The 14,558-nt window shown below is 56.4% G+C and overlaps 1 protein-coding gene and 1 long non-coding RNA gene across 5 annotated transcripts in view; one reads left to right on the forward strand and one right to left on the reverse strand.

Annotated features, from left to right (window-relative positions):
- The window catches only part of LOC127749289 (uncharacterized), a 174,174-nt gene that overhangs the window by 124,942 nt on the left and 34,674 nt on the right, over positions 1-14,558 (reverse strand). The gene's annotated exons all lie outside the window — the stretch shown is intronic.
- LOC113218423 (uncharacterized) overlaps positions 10,267-14,558 on the forward strand; it is a 41,138-nt gene continuing 36,846 nt past the window's right edge. For both annotated transcript variants that reach the window (XM_052266819.1, XM_052266820.1), the window contains exon 1: positions 10,267-10,481. In XM_052266819.1, the coding sequence (XP_052122779.1) occupies positions 10,470-10,481 (12 nt within the window). In that variant the 5' untranslated portion in view covers positions 10,267-10,469. The remainder of the gene's footprint in view (positions 10,482-14,558) is intronic.

Below are 14,558 nucleotides of genomic sequence, written 5' to 3' on the forward strand. Positions count from 1 at the left end.
GGCAGGGGTTCCACCCGCCACCCCTGGGACCGCTCGTGGGGGAAGAGAAGCAAGTAAATAAGCAAATAATAAGCAAAGCTTACTCCACAGTGGGATAAGAACTGAAACAGAGAAGAGAGGGGGAGAGAACAACGATGATACCGATAGCCCGATCACTGATCGTCAATCGTTATGGTTCGACAAGAGTCGGCATTACATTGCGGCAAGGTGCTGCCGGACAATGCACCGGCCCCGGCCGCTGCTCCTTATTACTCGTTCGTCCGCAAAAATCGTTGAGCAACTTAACTACGACGACTACATCTCGACACCACCAAAACGGATTGCAGCAGCAGAACAACTCGGGCAGCCGCCAAACACCATTCAGTGATGCAGGCCAGGCCGGACCACAGGACACAGCTGGACACTGCAGAGCACTCGACATCCCCGTCGGGCCACGTTGGGCTACGGCGGCGCTCTGCCAGTGACTTGCGGATCTCTACCCCCTAGGAACCCTCATAGTCAAAGTTGCTTCGTGAAATAATGGCAATAATAATATGATGTTGAGTGGTGATGGTTGATGATGCAAATGATTGATGGTTATAGATTATGATAATGCTGATGCTTGAGGAAGATGCTTGATACCTGATGATGCTTGTGGAGGTGGAGGATGCTTGATGATGATACTTGATGCGAAGATGTTTGATAAGGATGCTTGATGATGACGACGCCGAGAAATAACATTATTTATTATTTAAGAAGAAGAAGAAGAAGAAGAAGAAGAAGAAGAAGAAGAAGAAGAAGAAGAAGAAGAAGAAGAAGAAGAAGAAGAAACGATAGACGCCATGGACTCAGTCTTGTGCGAAATAGATCCGGTCTCGCCTCAGGCGAAGAGCGCGGACAGGATGAGCCTGCCGTCGAGCGTCTGGTTTGGAGCGATAGAAAAATATTAACGGTTCCTGCCCCAATTCCAGGCCAGGCCGGTCAGCAGCGCTTCTGCCAAAACGTCCGGGGCGAGCAGTCGGTCAAAAATAATGAAAACATATTTCAAAATAATTATCAGCAACGGTCGAGATTAATTCGCCCGGTCAAAAAATAATCTCGACGGCACCACTCACAGGAGGAGATGCAACCCAAATCTTCGCGCATCCATCCGGGCACGTTGCCAAACACCACAGCAGTGACAACAGTGCGGTTACATCGCAAAGCAGTGCGCCTCTCTCCTTGACCCTGGCGGTGCCCTGGGCCGGTGCCCTGCCCTGCCCCAGCGACGCGTCGCCAACTTGTGCAACCAGGGTCACACGACGGCGTGGGGCACACTAGCCGAGAGGGTTCGAAACACTACTGGCGTGCCACCGTTGAGGACAATTGTTACAAAATTATCACTGAAGACTGCTTGGAAGGGGATGTGGTCGACGATCCAGTTTCCGGGAGCGCTGAGTGCCGGTTGCCTATCACACTGGGGCGGCCGCTCCCAAACACCGGCACACATTCCTCGCCAAGCGTTCCCCGCCCCGCGCCGTCTTGCCCCGCCCGGCCAAGCCCAGCCCCGAGGCCCCTGACGTAACGTGACTTAACCAGCGGCACGGCTGTCCGATGCTCGATGCTGTTCGCGACAAATGGAGCAGCAATGTGATCCATGCCAAGACGGCGGCCCCTTCCACCGCTCACTACCTTTCCCTTCTCCCACTTCTCCCTCTCTTTTCTCTCCTTCTCTTTCTCTCGTTCTCCCCGCACCTCGCACTCGGCCACTTCCGTCACGATGTCAGGCCGGCAGCCTGCGGCGTCACCATCCGAACGGAGCCCTATGAACCCTTCTAATCTGACTAACCCCAGCTGAATATATATGTTTGAGAAAATCCAAATCGACCGCAGATAACAACTTGCACGCCGAAAGTTCACGGATTTTTCTCTCCTCTAAACTTCTTTTTGTTAACAATTTTTAAATTTTGGGCGCAAAGTTGAGTAATTTGCACGTATTATTCTTAGTTTCCTTTGACAACATGCAACATCTCTGACAAGTTATATAAAAGAAAATTCATGCAAAATTATTCGTAAAATGTTTCCAAAACGCCCGACGCCCAGGCGTCGGTATGACGTCTCTGATCGTAGCGCTCTGCGGCAGCGGACAAATGGCTCACTGCGCCGTTCGACACTTGCGCCACGAGCACGACCACCATAGAACAGTTTAGTCCGCTGGGCCCGATGGACGACCGATTGTCTGAGTAGGGTGGCCCGCGGGCCTGGCAGCAGCGGCGGCGGCGGCATCGCGGCCCGGCGATAGAGTGAGCGATATTATGTTTCAGGCCAGGCCGATCGCAGCCGCAGCCCGGGGGTGGCAGGCGGCGCTGCTCCCCGCACGGGTGCACACGGAGCGGCCGCACAGCTCACACCGCATTACCCCCCCCCCCCTCCTTACCCCCCTCGTTGGCTGACCGCGCCAACGAGACACACAGGCGTTAGCTTCCTGGTCAGATCAGACCGGCGCCGAGACCAGTGCGACCAGCCGCAGCAGCCATTGACCGCCGTTTGACAATCATGGGGTCATCATCTGGCTGCTCTTTGCAGCCCCTCGGCCGGGAGTCATGTCGCAATGAGATGTGGGTAATTGGAACACTCTGCAACGCACTGTTACAGCTGCACTGTGTACTGCTGCACTCCAAACTGCTAGACAGACCGTCGCGTCGGCGTGGACGGAGACTTTTTTCTTAACACAATTTGAACTCATGCGCTCGACGCCATCATCCACGGACCAGTCCTTGTCGGCGACGGCGCCATTGGATCGGCCCCAACCACCCCAACTCGCTCGAATAAGTACGCGCGCCTTGTCCGTATAAGACCGCTCGTCACCTTTTTTTTTTCTTTCCCCTCTCCTCTTTGAGCCCCTCCTGGAAAGGCGAGTGCAGCAGCGCCGCGCGTTTGTCCAGCTGCGGGGGGCTGCGCTGTGCTCCTCCAGGACCACTTGTCCGGGCGGCCGCATTGTGATGACACTTCTACCCGCTGGAAGCAGAGGGCTGCCGGGCCTGTCCAGGAGGCCTGCCCCACCGCGGCGGAGACACACAGCGGGAGATTTATTGCACGGTACCGCGGGGGATAAATCCGCGCACTGGCCACATTTGCCATAACAGGCAGTTGCAGTTTGGCAGTGGCCGGCCACTTGCAAGTGGCCAAAAACTGGTAACACCAAGTATTTTTTTTTTTTTGCATTGATTTTTAAAAAAATGCGAAAACTGCCATTGAAGAAATTCACTGAAAAATGTAATAGTATCGCAACATTCTGCAAGATTTTCCGAAATTTTCCAAAAAGTAACATTTTATTTGGAAAATTCCCTCGAACAAAACAGCTAAGAGAATAGGACCATGCCCCGTCTTTTGACGGTGACTGTACCGTCTGCTTCCCCTAATTGCCAACCATCATCAGACGGCAGCAAGAAGAGGGGTCCCTCAAGGACGCGACCCGCGGGAGGAAGAAAGCACGGCAGCGAGCGAGACCTTTCACTCACGGAGGAGGCCGCATAGACCACCGACACGCTGCTGATGCTCGCACCACTCACTCACTCACCCTTTCACGCCCGGGCCACGCCACCTGCTTCCTGCAAACACGACGATGGGCGTTACGTTAAGGGCCCCAAGGGCCCCGAATGCCCGGCCGCTGGCCGCACGGCGGGGCGCTCCGCACCACAAAAAGCGGCGATGGCTATCGGCATTCATTCAATCACGCGCTGCACTGAGTGGAGCGGCAGTAGTGGTCGTAGCCGTAGAGTGGATGGATAATAACGAAACGCGATTACAATAACATTTCAGAGTATAACGCCCAGTCAAGGACGCTGGTGTTGGACCTATGGACCGCGCGGGAGAGTGGAGGGAGACAGAGACGGAGCGACAGCGGTGAGTGGAAGAGAAGGAGAAAGGTGTGCAGGAGGGGCGGCAGACAGCAGGCCATTAGGGGCCCCACACAGCAGCCGGAGGGAGACGACTTCCGAGGAATAATAAGTGAATCAGCCCGCCCTGCTTTCAGCCGCTTTTACGTTTCTTCGCACATCGAACGCTGATGATGCCACCGCCGCCTTGTTGCGTTCGCCGCAAACTGCAGGAAGATGGTGGAGAGGGAGAGGGAAAAAAGGAGAGGTTCTCACGATTAATTTCATATTCCGAGATGAAGCAGTAGTAGCAAGGCGGGCTCTCGCCATTTTACTATTATCACACGCACAGCAGAAAAATAAAAAAGATAGTGAAAAGGTACAAAGGCACATACAAACTGGTGTTAAAGTTGGTCGCGTGCAGTCTGCTCCGGCAACGGTTCCGATTTTTGTGGTCGTACGGCCACCGGAACTGCATCGCCCGACAAGAAAAGTAATTCAACAGACCGCAAAACCGCACGCACTCTTTATTATGGATTGACAGCCAGCAGCAGTGCCAGCGGAAACAGCTGATTCGGTAAACCGGTCAGAGATGCTGAGGGTATTAAGAAGGGTGGTGGGGGGTACACACACCGCCCCCCTGCATCGCGGCATTCTCTACAGAGTGGAGTACTTCCTTGGCGTGGTATCGGCGTGCGTGTGCCTTACAAGGAGGTCCACTCCCGCGGCAGTGGTCACTCGTCAGCAAAGCGTTTAACGGCCGCGTCCACCGCAGCAGCGGTCCAGCAGCCGGTTGGCTGGGCGCGCGAATTGGTGCTATGCGCCTCGGCCGCGCGCCGACTGACCGACCGGCAGGCCAGTGATCGCGTTCTAATTCGGAGTCCGGCGTACTTACTGGAGCCCATAACCGCACGCCGCCAGCGCGCGCACACACACTAACAGGCACAACACATTCTGCCAGGTCAACTAAAAATAAACAATCGCTGTACGACGACACGCTACACGACTCGTATAAAGACTCACACGTAGATGTAGAAGACGCCACCTGGCATTTTTGACATGTAATCGCAAAAAATTAAGTAGTTCAATGTGTCGTACAAAAATAAAAAATCATGATATGATTCCCCTGAATGTTTAATTAAAATTCCACGACCACTTCGCAATATTATTCGTGGGTTTAACATTATGGGACTGCATTTTGAAACACTGCAGAAATGGGTTAAATAAGAAGGAAAATGAACGTACAGCATAGAGCATAGAGCAGCAAAAATGTAACATCAACTATCGATTTAATGCCTCATCGCACAGGTGCAACATTCCGGGTGTGCGTCCCGCGGCGCGAGCTCGAGCACCTGCCAGAGAGCTGCCTGCATGTTGTGCGGTGCGCGGCTAGAACCTCGTGTGGTTGGAAATCCGTCCGCAAGTAACCTAAAACGCGACGCCACTGCCGCGTGCTAATGCCATATTGGCGTGACAAGATTATTATGTATGGCACGTGAGCGCGCAGCCGAGGCGGCAGCAGCAGCAGCAGGGGGCGACCATACCGCAACACCATTGTCGAGTGTGTTTTGTAAAGAAAATCGCTGTTGTCATCATGTGACCTATGAAGTTCTCTGCTCCATGTTCCGTTCATTACCGCCTAATGTGACTGAACGAGCGAGCGTAAGAGACACACAATTGCAGGTGTAATCCGACCAAATCCTTCCTAGGGGCCGGCCTGGGCTGGGTGGGGCGCTACACTGTTACGTCAGCCCCGCCGCTCCCCGCTCCGCCCCCCTTTCTGTCTCTTTCCCTCTCGTTGACCGTCGCCGCGCGCGCGTGTCGGCAGGCATACCAATACGCGGGACTTTTGAAACGCGTCACTCTTAGTCGAAGGCGACAGACGCGCCACGCGTCACGCCGCGTGAGAGAGTGTGTGTGCGTGTGTGTGTCAGTGTGTCACGATGTCGATAGATTAATTCTTCTGTAATCTACAGTACACTGTTGTGTTGGTGCATTTCATTGTTCAGGACTTTTGTCTATAAACACAACAAAAATACAATTGGTAAAAATGTCTTTCGTAAAATAACTTTGTCTAAGAGAAGAGCGAGTGAAAAAAGAGGGAAGGGGGGGGGGTATTTTTCATAGTCATGGCGCCACAGAGATGGAGATATACGTGGAGTAAACGTCAATAAAACGTGACAATAAAGTGACAGGAGCGTGACTCCGTGACGAGGGCGGGACAGAACGTGACGGAGCTCTGGTTCAGCTAATTGGCCACCCATTCGTGATGCAACGGCACCGTATGCGTGGAGGAAAGCGTGGCTAACGCCACAAGTCCGGCTGTCCAGGGCAAGCGGGCGGACGCCGCGCTCCCATGGACCGCCGCCGCCCCGGACCGTATCCTACACTGGCGTCCTGGACAGCGTCCTGCATCCATGGGGACCACCCTGGAGGCCTTTACCCGCGGCTGAGACGGAGACACGGCACACTCCATAAGGGGTGCAAGTGTCTGCAGGAAGGGGAAGGCAATGGCAAAAAGAAATGAAGTTCCGAATATTGTTCTATCCTCTGAAGCGAGAAAGGCACAAACTTTGTGACCTTACGGAATACAGTTAGCCGGCCTGCGGTCGGGGGCGGATCAAGGACTCGTCATTTTGGACCGAGATATAACAACTTCGATTAGACTGGCAGGGCATAGCGGCCCGGCGCAGCGGGCGTCCAAGTGAGCGGCTGCGGGTCCCAGCCCAGCACCACGCCCCGCCGCCCGGACACGCCCCGCCGCGCCCCGCCACACGGCGGCGTGCAGGTCCGGCCGGCTACCCGCCGACTACCCGCGAGACGCGCCCCGCCGCCGCACCCAATTCCACTGCGGCGCCCAAGGCCACGCGCAAGGCCGCCCTCCTCCTCTCCAGGATCACGACGACCAGAGGGGGCCTCGCGGGCTGCACGAAGGCGGTGCCCGGGCGTGCTGGGTCGCGAAGGCGGCGTCATCCGCGTGGGGCGTGAGGTGTGACCACTTTGACAAGTCGCTGGACCCCACAAACATGCGGCCGACCACGAAGCAGCTTAAGTTCTTCCCGGAAAATTTGAAGGTAAAAACTGTAGGAACACAAAAGATGTCCCAGGCGGTTCCAGTGTCCGGAACAGAAGCCTTTCGAACCGTCGAATCACTGCCGTTGTGACGCAACGGGAAGCGGCCTGGGCGCCCAGCCGCGGCCAAGCGGACGCACCAACGGGATGGCACGGACGAACCACAGACAGACGTCTCATTCGGATTGCGATTCGGATCCGTCAGCCTTGATGTGCGCGTGCACACACACATACACACACATTTGCGCGGGCACGTTTATGTGTTTGTTGCATGATGTACGCCTCATCACTACATGACGGAGCAAGCGGCGAGATTCGTGTTTTCTTTTTTTTGTTATTCGACCGAAGGTCTCAATGGAGGAGGGCGACGAGTGGCCGGCCGGGCGAGTGTGTAGCTCCGTGGTGGACGACTGTAAGCTGCTGTGGAGGAGGCTCTTCTTTAGCGTGACTTGCAGCGGAGGGATTAGGACGACCGACCGCTAATAGAGGCCTCCTCCTGTGTACGACGCACCGGCAGGACCAGGCCGGTACAGCGCATGGGAACCGTGAGACGGCTCCAGGCCGGAGGCTCCAGCCTTGGCTCGCAACGGCGCACGCCGCGTTTGCCGCGACTAACTCTCCAACCCATAGGCTTCAGCCTAGATGCTTCAGCCCAAAAACTACATCCTGGAAGGCCTTAGCCTGAAGACTACATTCCTGAAAGGCTTCAGATTGGAGCCTTGAGGCTCCGACATGAAAGCTTCAGCCTGGAGGATTTCAGCCTGTACTTTTCAGCCTCCAGGCTTCATCCTGGAGGCTTCATCCTGGAAGCTTGCTCGTGCCACACCGGTGGACTGCAGTTGGAGCTGGGCTGGGCTGGGTGGCATTCGGAAACGATGGCGTTAGCGGGATGGATTTAGCAAACGACCTAAAAAGCAAGAGCAACCAGCAGCTTCAGGAGGAGCGGACCGCAGGAGGGAAAATAATGTCGGCAGAGTTGCGGACGGGTTACGGCCGTCGCTGTCCTCCTGTCCGGTCAGAGACGGTCAGAGTCCGGGGCGAGCGGAAGGAGCCAGTTTGCCGGGGCGCTCTGCTGCTAACTCCCGCCGACACCGAGATAACGTTTTTACTTTCCCCATCTCTGCTGCTGCTGCTGCTGCCGTCGCTGCTTTACATCTTAATTCCAAAAACTGGAATCGGTAATGATAAAAGAAGCAGCCGCGAAATTATTAATCCGTCGAGCGGGACGCATAACGAGGCGGGCGGCGTCAACGGCCGACTTCCTGGGGAATGCATGCGTAATCGACAGGGCAGGACGGCAATACTCTCCCCACCAGTCAGAGACGGTAATAATCAATTCACAGCAATTCACACACATACGGGAGAACAAATAATCTTGAAGTTTTCGAGTCACTGTAGGCGTCGTTGCTCCGGCTGCCCCATGGCTGCTCCACGGCTGCATCCTATGGACAAACACGTGCGCCTGATGAGACAAAAGCCCCGCGCGGCGCCTCGGCCTGGCCCCCCTCTAGCAGGTCAGGTCGGCCAACGCCGCGGCACACCAAACGCGCCCGGCCCGCCGCCGCCACCGGCCCTCGAGCGCGAGCAGGCGGCCAGGCCTCGTTAGAACACGATTGTTTGAATTGGCAACACTGGCGCTGCGGCGCTGAACCCGCGGCTCCAGGAGAGCCCGGCTAGGTCGGGCCTCGGGATTGGTCGGCTCCATAACGTTGCGTGGGTGCCGTTATTGTCACTGAGGCTATACGTCTAGGCGCGTGGCGGGGCGTGGCGCGGCGTGCGTGCGGCCGCCATTCTGCGTACTCACATTCGATCAAAGTCCCTCACCCCCACTCGCGGCAACTTTATACCGCCTCCGCGTCGCCCGCCAGGGCCCCGCCAGGGCGTGTGTCGACATTCAGCAGTGTCCTTGCACTCCTAGGAGGCAATAACGAAAAAGAAACGGACCTGGAAAAAAAATATTATTTGTCTTCCTCGATAGGATTTGCTCTTTTGCAATCTGACAGAAACCCAAATGTTTTTCGGGAAAAAAGTACTTGTATTGAACAACTACAGACGCGCCCCGGCTGTTTGAGCTGGCATTTACCATTCACCTACGTGACCAACTGTGCAGCATGTACTTGCGGGTCTAGTCAGGCCTGCCATGTTGTGCCCCGCACCGTCACTGAGTGTCACTCGCGTCTCTCGACCAAGAAAGTGACGAGCTGCCGCCAAAGGGGAGAGAGAAACACACAGAGAGCGGGAGGGGAGGGAAGGGAGAGGGAGAGGGAGAGAGAGACAGACAGACAGAGACAGACAGAGAGAGCGAAAAAAGGGCGAGGGAATTTTCCTGCCACATATCACCGAGTGCCCTGGCTTTCAAGTTATTGCAGCTGTCTCGTCCGTCTCCTCCCTCCCCGACTCCTCGGCTCACATTGTTGCGTCTCAAGAAGGTCCATTATTATCAAATGGAGCATGAAAGGTTCATATAAGAAAAAGACACGCCGCGGTGGAACATTACTACCGCCGCACCGCGGGGGACTTTCCTCGCCCGATGAGTCGCACTCACCCCGCACCCCGCGCTGCGTGTATGAAGTTCCGGTAGCCGCCGACGTGACCGTCACACGTGCCAGCCGCCCCCACAGCGGCGGCGCGGGGAGAAAACAAACGGCCCATAGATCTGCTTTCATCGGGAGACTTCAACGCACGCGGGAGACGAGCGCCAACGGAACGGCCATACACTACGCGCTCCCGATGACTTGTCAAAAGGAAAACGACAAATTTACGCTCCATTTCGAGACTCGGGCGCGTATTCGAACAAGCAGGACGACACGCAGCCGGACGCAGCCTGACGACAATAAACTGTGGCTAAAGCTCCCGCGCGAAAAATATTATAAATAATAAATATTATATCGAATGCCGGAAATCGTGACCCGCGTCGTCCCGTCGTCGCGCACGGCGGAGCGCGGGCGGACTCTATTGATTTGAATAAGCACACGCTTCCATTTAACGGGGCCGTAAATCTCAATCCGCCTGCGAGACTTGAGTGTGTGGGTGGGCACCCGATTTGTTCTCGACAATTTGTTTTTTTGTCAAATCTTGTTTCCCCCTATCAGAGGGCATATTCTAACTGATTTACCTTCCACACCGCTCGACCGAAAGGGAAGACTCTTCGGGTAAAAGGGAGGGGGTGGTGAGAAGGGGGAAGCGGGGGTGGAGGGAGCCCGCGCGGAGAGCCCGCGTCGGGACGCCCGCCGAGGAGTGGGAGGGGTCCGCGGCGCCCCCTCTCCCTCCCCATTATCAGGTGGCGCGGGCCGCCCCGCTCCCCGCCGCTCCCCACTCCGCGGTTATAAAGGGGAGCCGGGACTGGACTCTGTTTATTCCCGAACGACCCGGCACAGCGGCAGACCGCTCGGCTCCCCGCGCGCGAAGGAGAGTGTCGCAGTGAGTGTGTGTGAACCCGTTGTTGTGTGGACGATACCCAGTCCTCCCTCCCCCACAAGTGCTTCAGTGACCCCCGTGCTGCTGCACGCCGCTCGCCTTTTTGGGATCTTTACTGGAGTGCGCGCCCCCTTCGCGACCAGCATGAGAGTCCAGGTGAGTCAACGAGTCCGCGAGGATTACTTTTTCCAACGAGATACGTATCGCCGTGTCCTGCTCGCACAGCAGGTTCGGATCACCGTGAAGAATAATTGTAGATTTCATGGGAAAATTTTCCACAAAGCCTATCGTAAAATTGCAATTGAAAATCGTAAAATTACAAGCAGTATGTTATTTTGACTTGGAATACATTGACGAGCACGATTAGGTTGTCATAAATTTACAACATTTTTAGGAAAGGTACTAATTATTACTAAATATTTTGTCGTACATTTACGAGGATATTTTTAACAATGGACCAAAGTTCCACTGACCTCGGAATCCGGGGAATGCTGGGCGACGCTCCGCCCCGCACCCTCCGCGGGGCGCACAGCAGGGTGCGGCAGCCAAGGTCGTGAGCAGGCAACCGCCCGTCCCGTCGTAATAATAACAATAATAATAATCAGAATACTAGTAAACGAACAACTGGAACAATACCTCGTAAAGTTCGTCCATAGCCTCTCTGGACGTCACGGGGGTGGCCCGCGTGGTGGGCCGGCCGCGCCCCGCTGCAGCAGCCGTTTGCAATCTGCAGCACGGCGTTCATCAGCGCGCTCGCGACGCTCGTGACCTCTGGCGAGGGAGTAAAAGCGAGGCGTGGACGGCTGAAAAATGCTCAAAGGCGACAAGGCGGAGGGGCGGAGAGGCGCGCCAGCCCCAGTGTAAAATGTTTAAGGCACGGGAATAAAGCTCTGCCACTGCGACAGACAAAGATTAAGATGGAAAAGAAGTACAACTTTGTTTTTATAAATACTGCCACTTACGTTTTTAAATGAAAGAGTGGTTTGTGAACGAAACGAAGTTGCTATAAACCATCTGGCCGTGCAGAAAAATGTAATAAAAGCATGCAGCATGTAAAGAGTTACGCCCCAAGTAAACCAATCGGTACGGTACGTGTTGTGCGAGGTCTTGCCTTCTCATCGCACATAATGATTGGCTCTATCGAGAGCCAACAACGTGAAGAAATGCGTGAGTGAGGCAGAGAAGCAAGCGCATAGCGCGCCGGCGGATTTGGACCGCGAGAGAGACGAGAGAGGAGGGGGGGGGGGCGCACTCGACCGGGCCAGCCGGCTAATACGCCCGCCACGAATTTTCCTTTCATTCACGTTGTTTCCAACGCGTTGCGCCGTCGCCGCCGCCGTGGCAAGGCAGCCCTTTTGAGACGGGGCGGGGCGGGGCGGGAGCGGGGCGGGCGTGGCGGGGCGGGCGGGGCCGACAGGTTGGCGATGTGTTACAGTTCCACGAGGGGCGGGCGGGCTGGTCAGGCAGGCAGGACCCCGCCGACGCGGGCTGCGGAGTGGAAAGGGGGCGGGGGGGGGGGAGTTAGCGTAGCCGTGGGTGACGTAACGGGCATAATGAAGGAGCGTTCCCGCGCAAAGCGTCTGAAAGCAACGCAAAGCAGCAGCAGCAGCAGCAAGGACCGGGGGCCTTGTCCTTCCCTCACGTGTGGGAGAGCCAGCGAGAGGGGAAAGAGCGGGAAGGGGAGGACAGCATAAACACAACGAGCTCATAGAGGCGAGCCGGAACAATTTATAGCAAAGCTTGTCCGTACCCCGCGTCTATTTGGAGTAAATCCTTGTTGTACCTTGTGCCTATGTGCCTCGCCACAGCGACTGCTCCATCGGCCAGAGGCGTGCCCCGCCGAGCCGAGCCGCGCCCCCCCCCCGGGGACGTCGTATTGTGCGTCTCGTAGAGGACACAGGAACGAGGAACCTTCATGGGGATATGAGTTCTCATGTGGGCGCGGGCACGATAGCTGCCTGCATTATGCACCATGTGCCGTGGAAACAAAACCCCATCGAATAACATCGCCAAGCATTCTGTGAAAAATAGTCGTAGGTTTACGCAAAAGAAACAATCCATGATGATGTATATCAAAAAAATTACAATTTGAAATTGGAAAATTACAAGCGTTTCGTATCGTCTTGGATTCGGGTGGCAAGCAAGAACATGCTTTCGCAAATTTACAAGATATTTGGTAAAAATTGCAACAAATGGTTGGAAATATACGAGTACATTTTTTACGGTCACCGGTCGCCGCATCGCGTCCCTTGACCACGTCAGGCGTCAGGCCACAGCTGCGCCAACCCGCTGCTCGTCGTTATCATTACGCGGGTGCGACAACGCAGAGGAGCAGGCCCTTAAGGACGTCTTTGTTGTGCGTATAGTAATGACCTGGATGAGACACAACGCGGTCATGGGAAGAGCCGGAGCCCGGGGGGAAAAGGAAGGCAAGGAAGGTAAGGAAGGTGCGTACAAGGAGGAAGCGCAGGCGGCGGGCGGCCGCACTGATGCCGCTGCCGCCGACGCAGTTCAGTCGCGCCGTTTAATTGCACCGCCGTGGGACTCTCCCTTTCACACCCGCCCACGCCCCGCCACGCCCCACCACGCCCCGCAGCCCTAAGGATATAGGGCGGAGCGCCACCTCGGGAGAACGACGCGCCCCTCTGTGGCGCTGGTGGGCCGCCCTTGCCGCCGAAGTGTCAGACACGACGACGGCGCCGGAGAGAGTGATACCGTCGTAAAGACCGACGGGGGCGTCGCGCCGCCGCAGATACATTAAGGAGACGACCTCTGCGCGAGCGAGTCGACGACCTGAGGGCCTGCTGGGGGCTCCAGCGGCGACCCGGAGGGGAGGAGCGCGACAAGAGAGTCGTGCAGGCCCCAGGGGGCGGCGGTCGAGCGCGCAGCAGGCGCCCCGGTCGCGCTGCGCCACGAGCAGGTGCCCAACAGTACCACGCTGAAGGAGGAGGGGCTCGCGAGCAGGTGCAAGAGTGTACCACACTTGAGTGGAGCCACGAGCAGGTGCCCGAGTGTTCCACACTAGAGTGCCTCGAGCAAGTGCCAGAGAGTGTGCCACACTGGATGAGCGCTATGCGAGCAGAGGTGCCCGAGTGTACCACACGGGAGGTGCGCCTTTCTCGCAGCCCGCGGCAGCCGGGTGCCCCTCAGACGTCAATAAGGGGAGCGTGCCCCCCGGGAAGGGATGCGACGCGAGAACTGATTTACGGCCGAGGGCCGGGAGGATTCGCTTTCACCGCGCCCTTGACTCCCCCGCGAGCACATTCACCGGGACGCTCCCGCCGTGCGCGGGCGGCGGCTGCTGGACGCGCGACGGTCGCCGGCGGACCGCGCGGCATCGTAACTCACCGTCGTCGGGGCTCGCCTCGGCACGGGGCTGTATTAGGGACGGACGGGGCTCATGGGCGCGATCGAATAGGAAAGGAAAACTTGTACCGCCCCCTGCTAGATATCACTTCATTTCGTCAGGGGGACAACGTTCCCGAGACTATAAGTAGTAGCGTGGCTTTAACTACTTGCAGTCTTGTGGGTTCATTTTTACTCCAAACGCGATGTTCTTGATCCTGCAACTCAAGAACAAAAAGCCAGGGACACATATTATTTGCCGCCTTTTTCAGAAGCACCCATATAACAAAGAATGTAGATGATAGAACGTTGTCGCTTGTCGCGGCCGCTGCTCCATGTGGCCATCCCCTCGCTTACTGGGCCGCTGTTACGGCGTAGAAAATTACTGTGCCTGAAAACCGAGCTGAAAACTATACATCTTTTTGCGAAAGACAGGCCACCGCGTTACGACGGTAGCGAAGGTCGTCGGCTGGTCGACCGGGTCGGTCGCCAGAGCGAGGCGAGCGGGCATTGTGAGCAGGTCGCGTGATTAGAACCCTTTGAGTTCGGTTAGGTAAATGAAACAAACACCCACAAACATGTCGGCGGAGATCGATCGATTCATAACGGCGTATAATCGGGCAGCTTTTCCACCTGCCCGATACTACTGCAGCAGATTGGGCTTGCGTTTCAACACGGTCAGTCAGTCGGCAACAGCAGCAGCCCCTGCAGTGGGCCGGGTCGGTCAGCGCCAATTAATTTGGCCCCCGACTTGCTGCTGACCGCTCCAGATGTGTCCCGCGTGCCGGACCGGTTGCTGTGCGTTACACACTCGCAACGTAACGCCGGGGCATTCCTCTTGCCGCAGGATGTTACGGGTAAACGCCCCGGGGCCAACAGGAGGCAGGT

Source organism: Frankliniella occidentalis, unplaced genomic scaffold, assembly GCF_000697945.3.
Source record: "Frankliniella occidentalis isolate FOCC.00 unplaced genomic scaffold, Focc_3.1 Scaffold43, whole genome shotgun sequence".
Taxonomy (NCBI): Eukaryota; Metazoa; Arthropoda; class Insecta; order Thysanoptera; family Thripidae; genus Frankliniella; species Frankliniella occidentalis.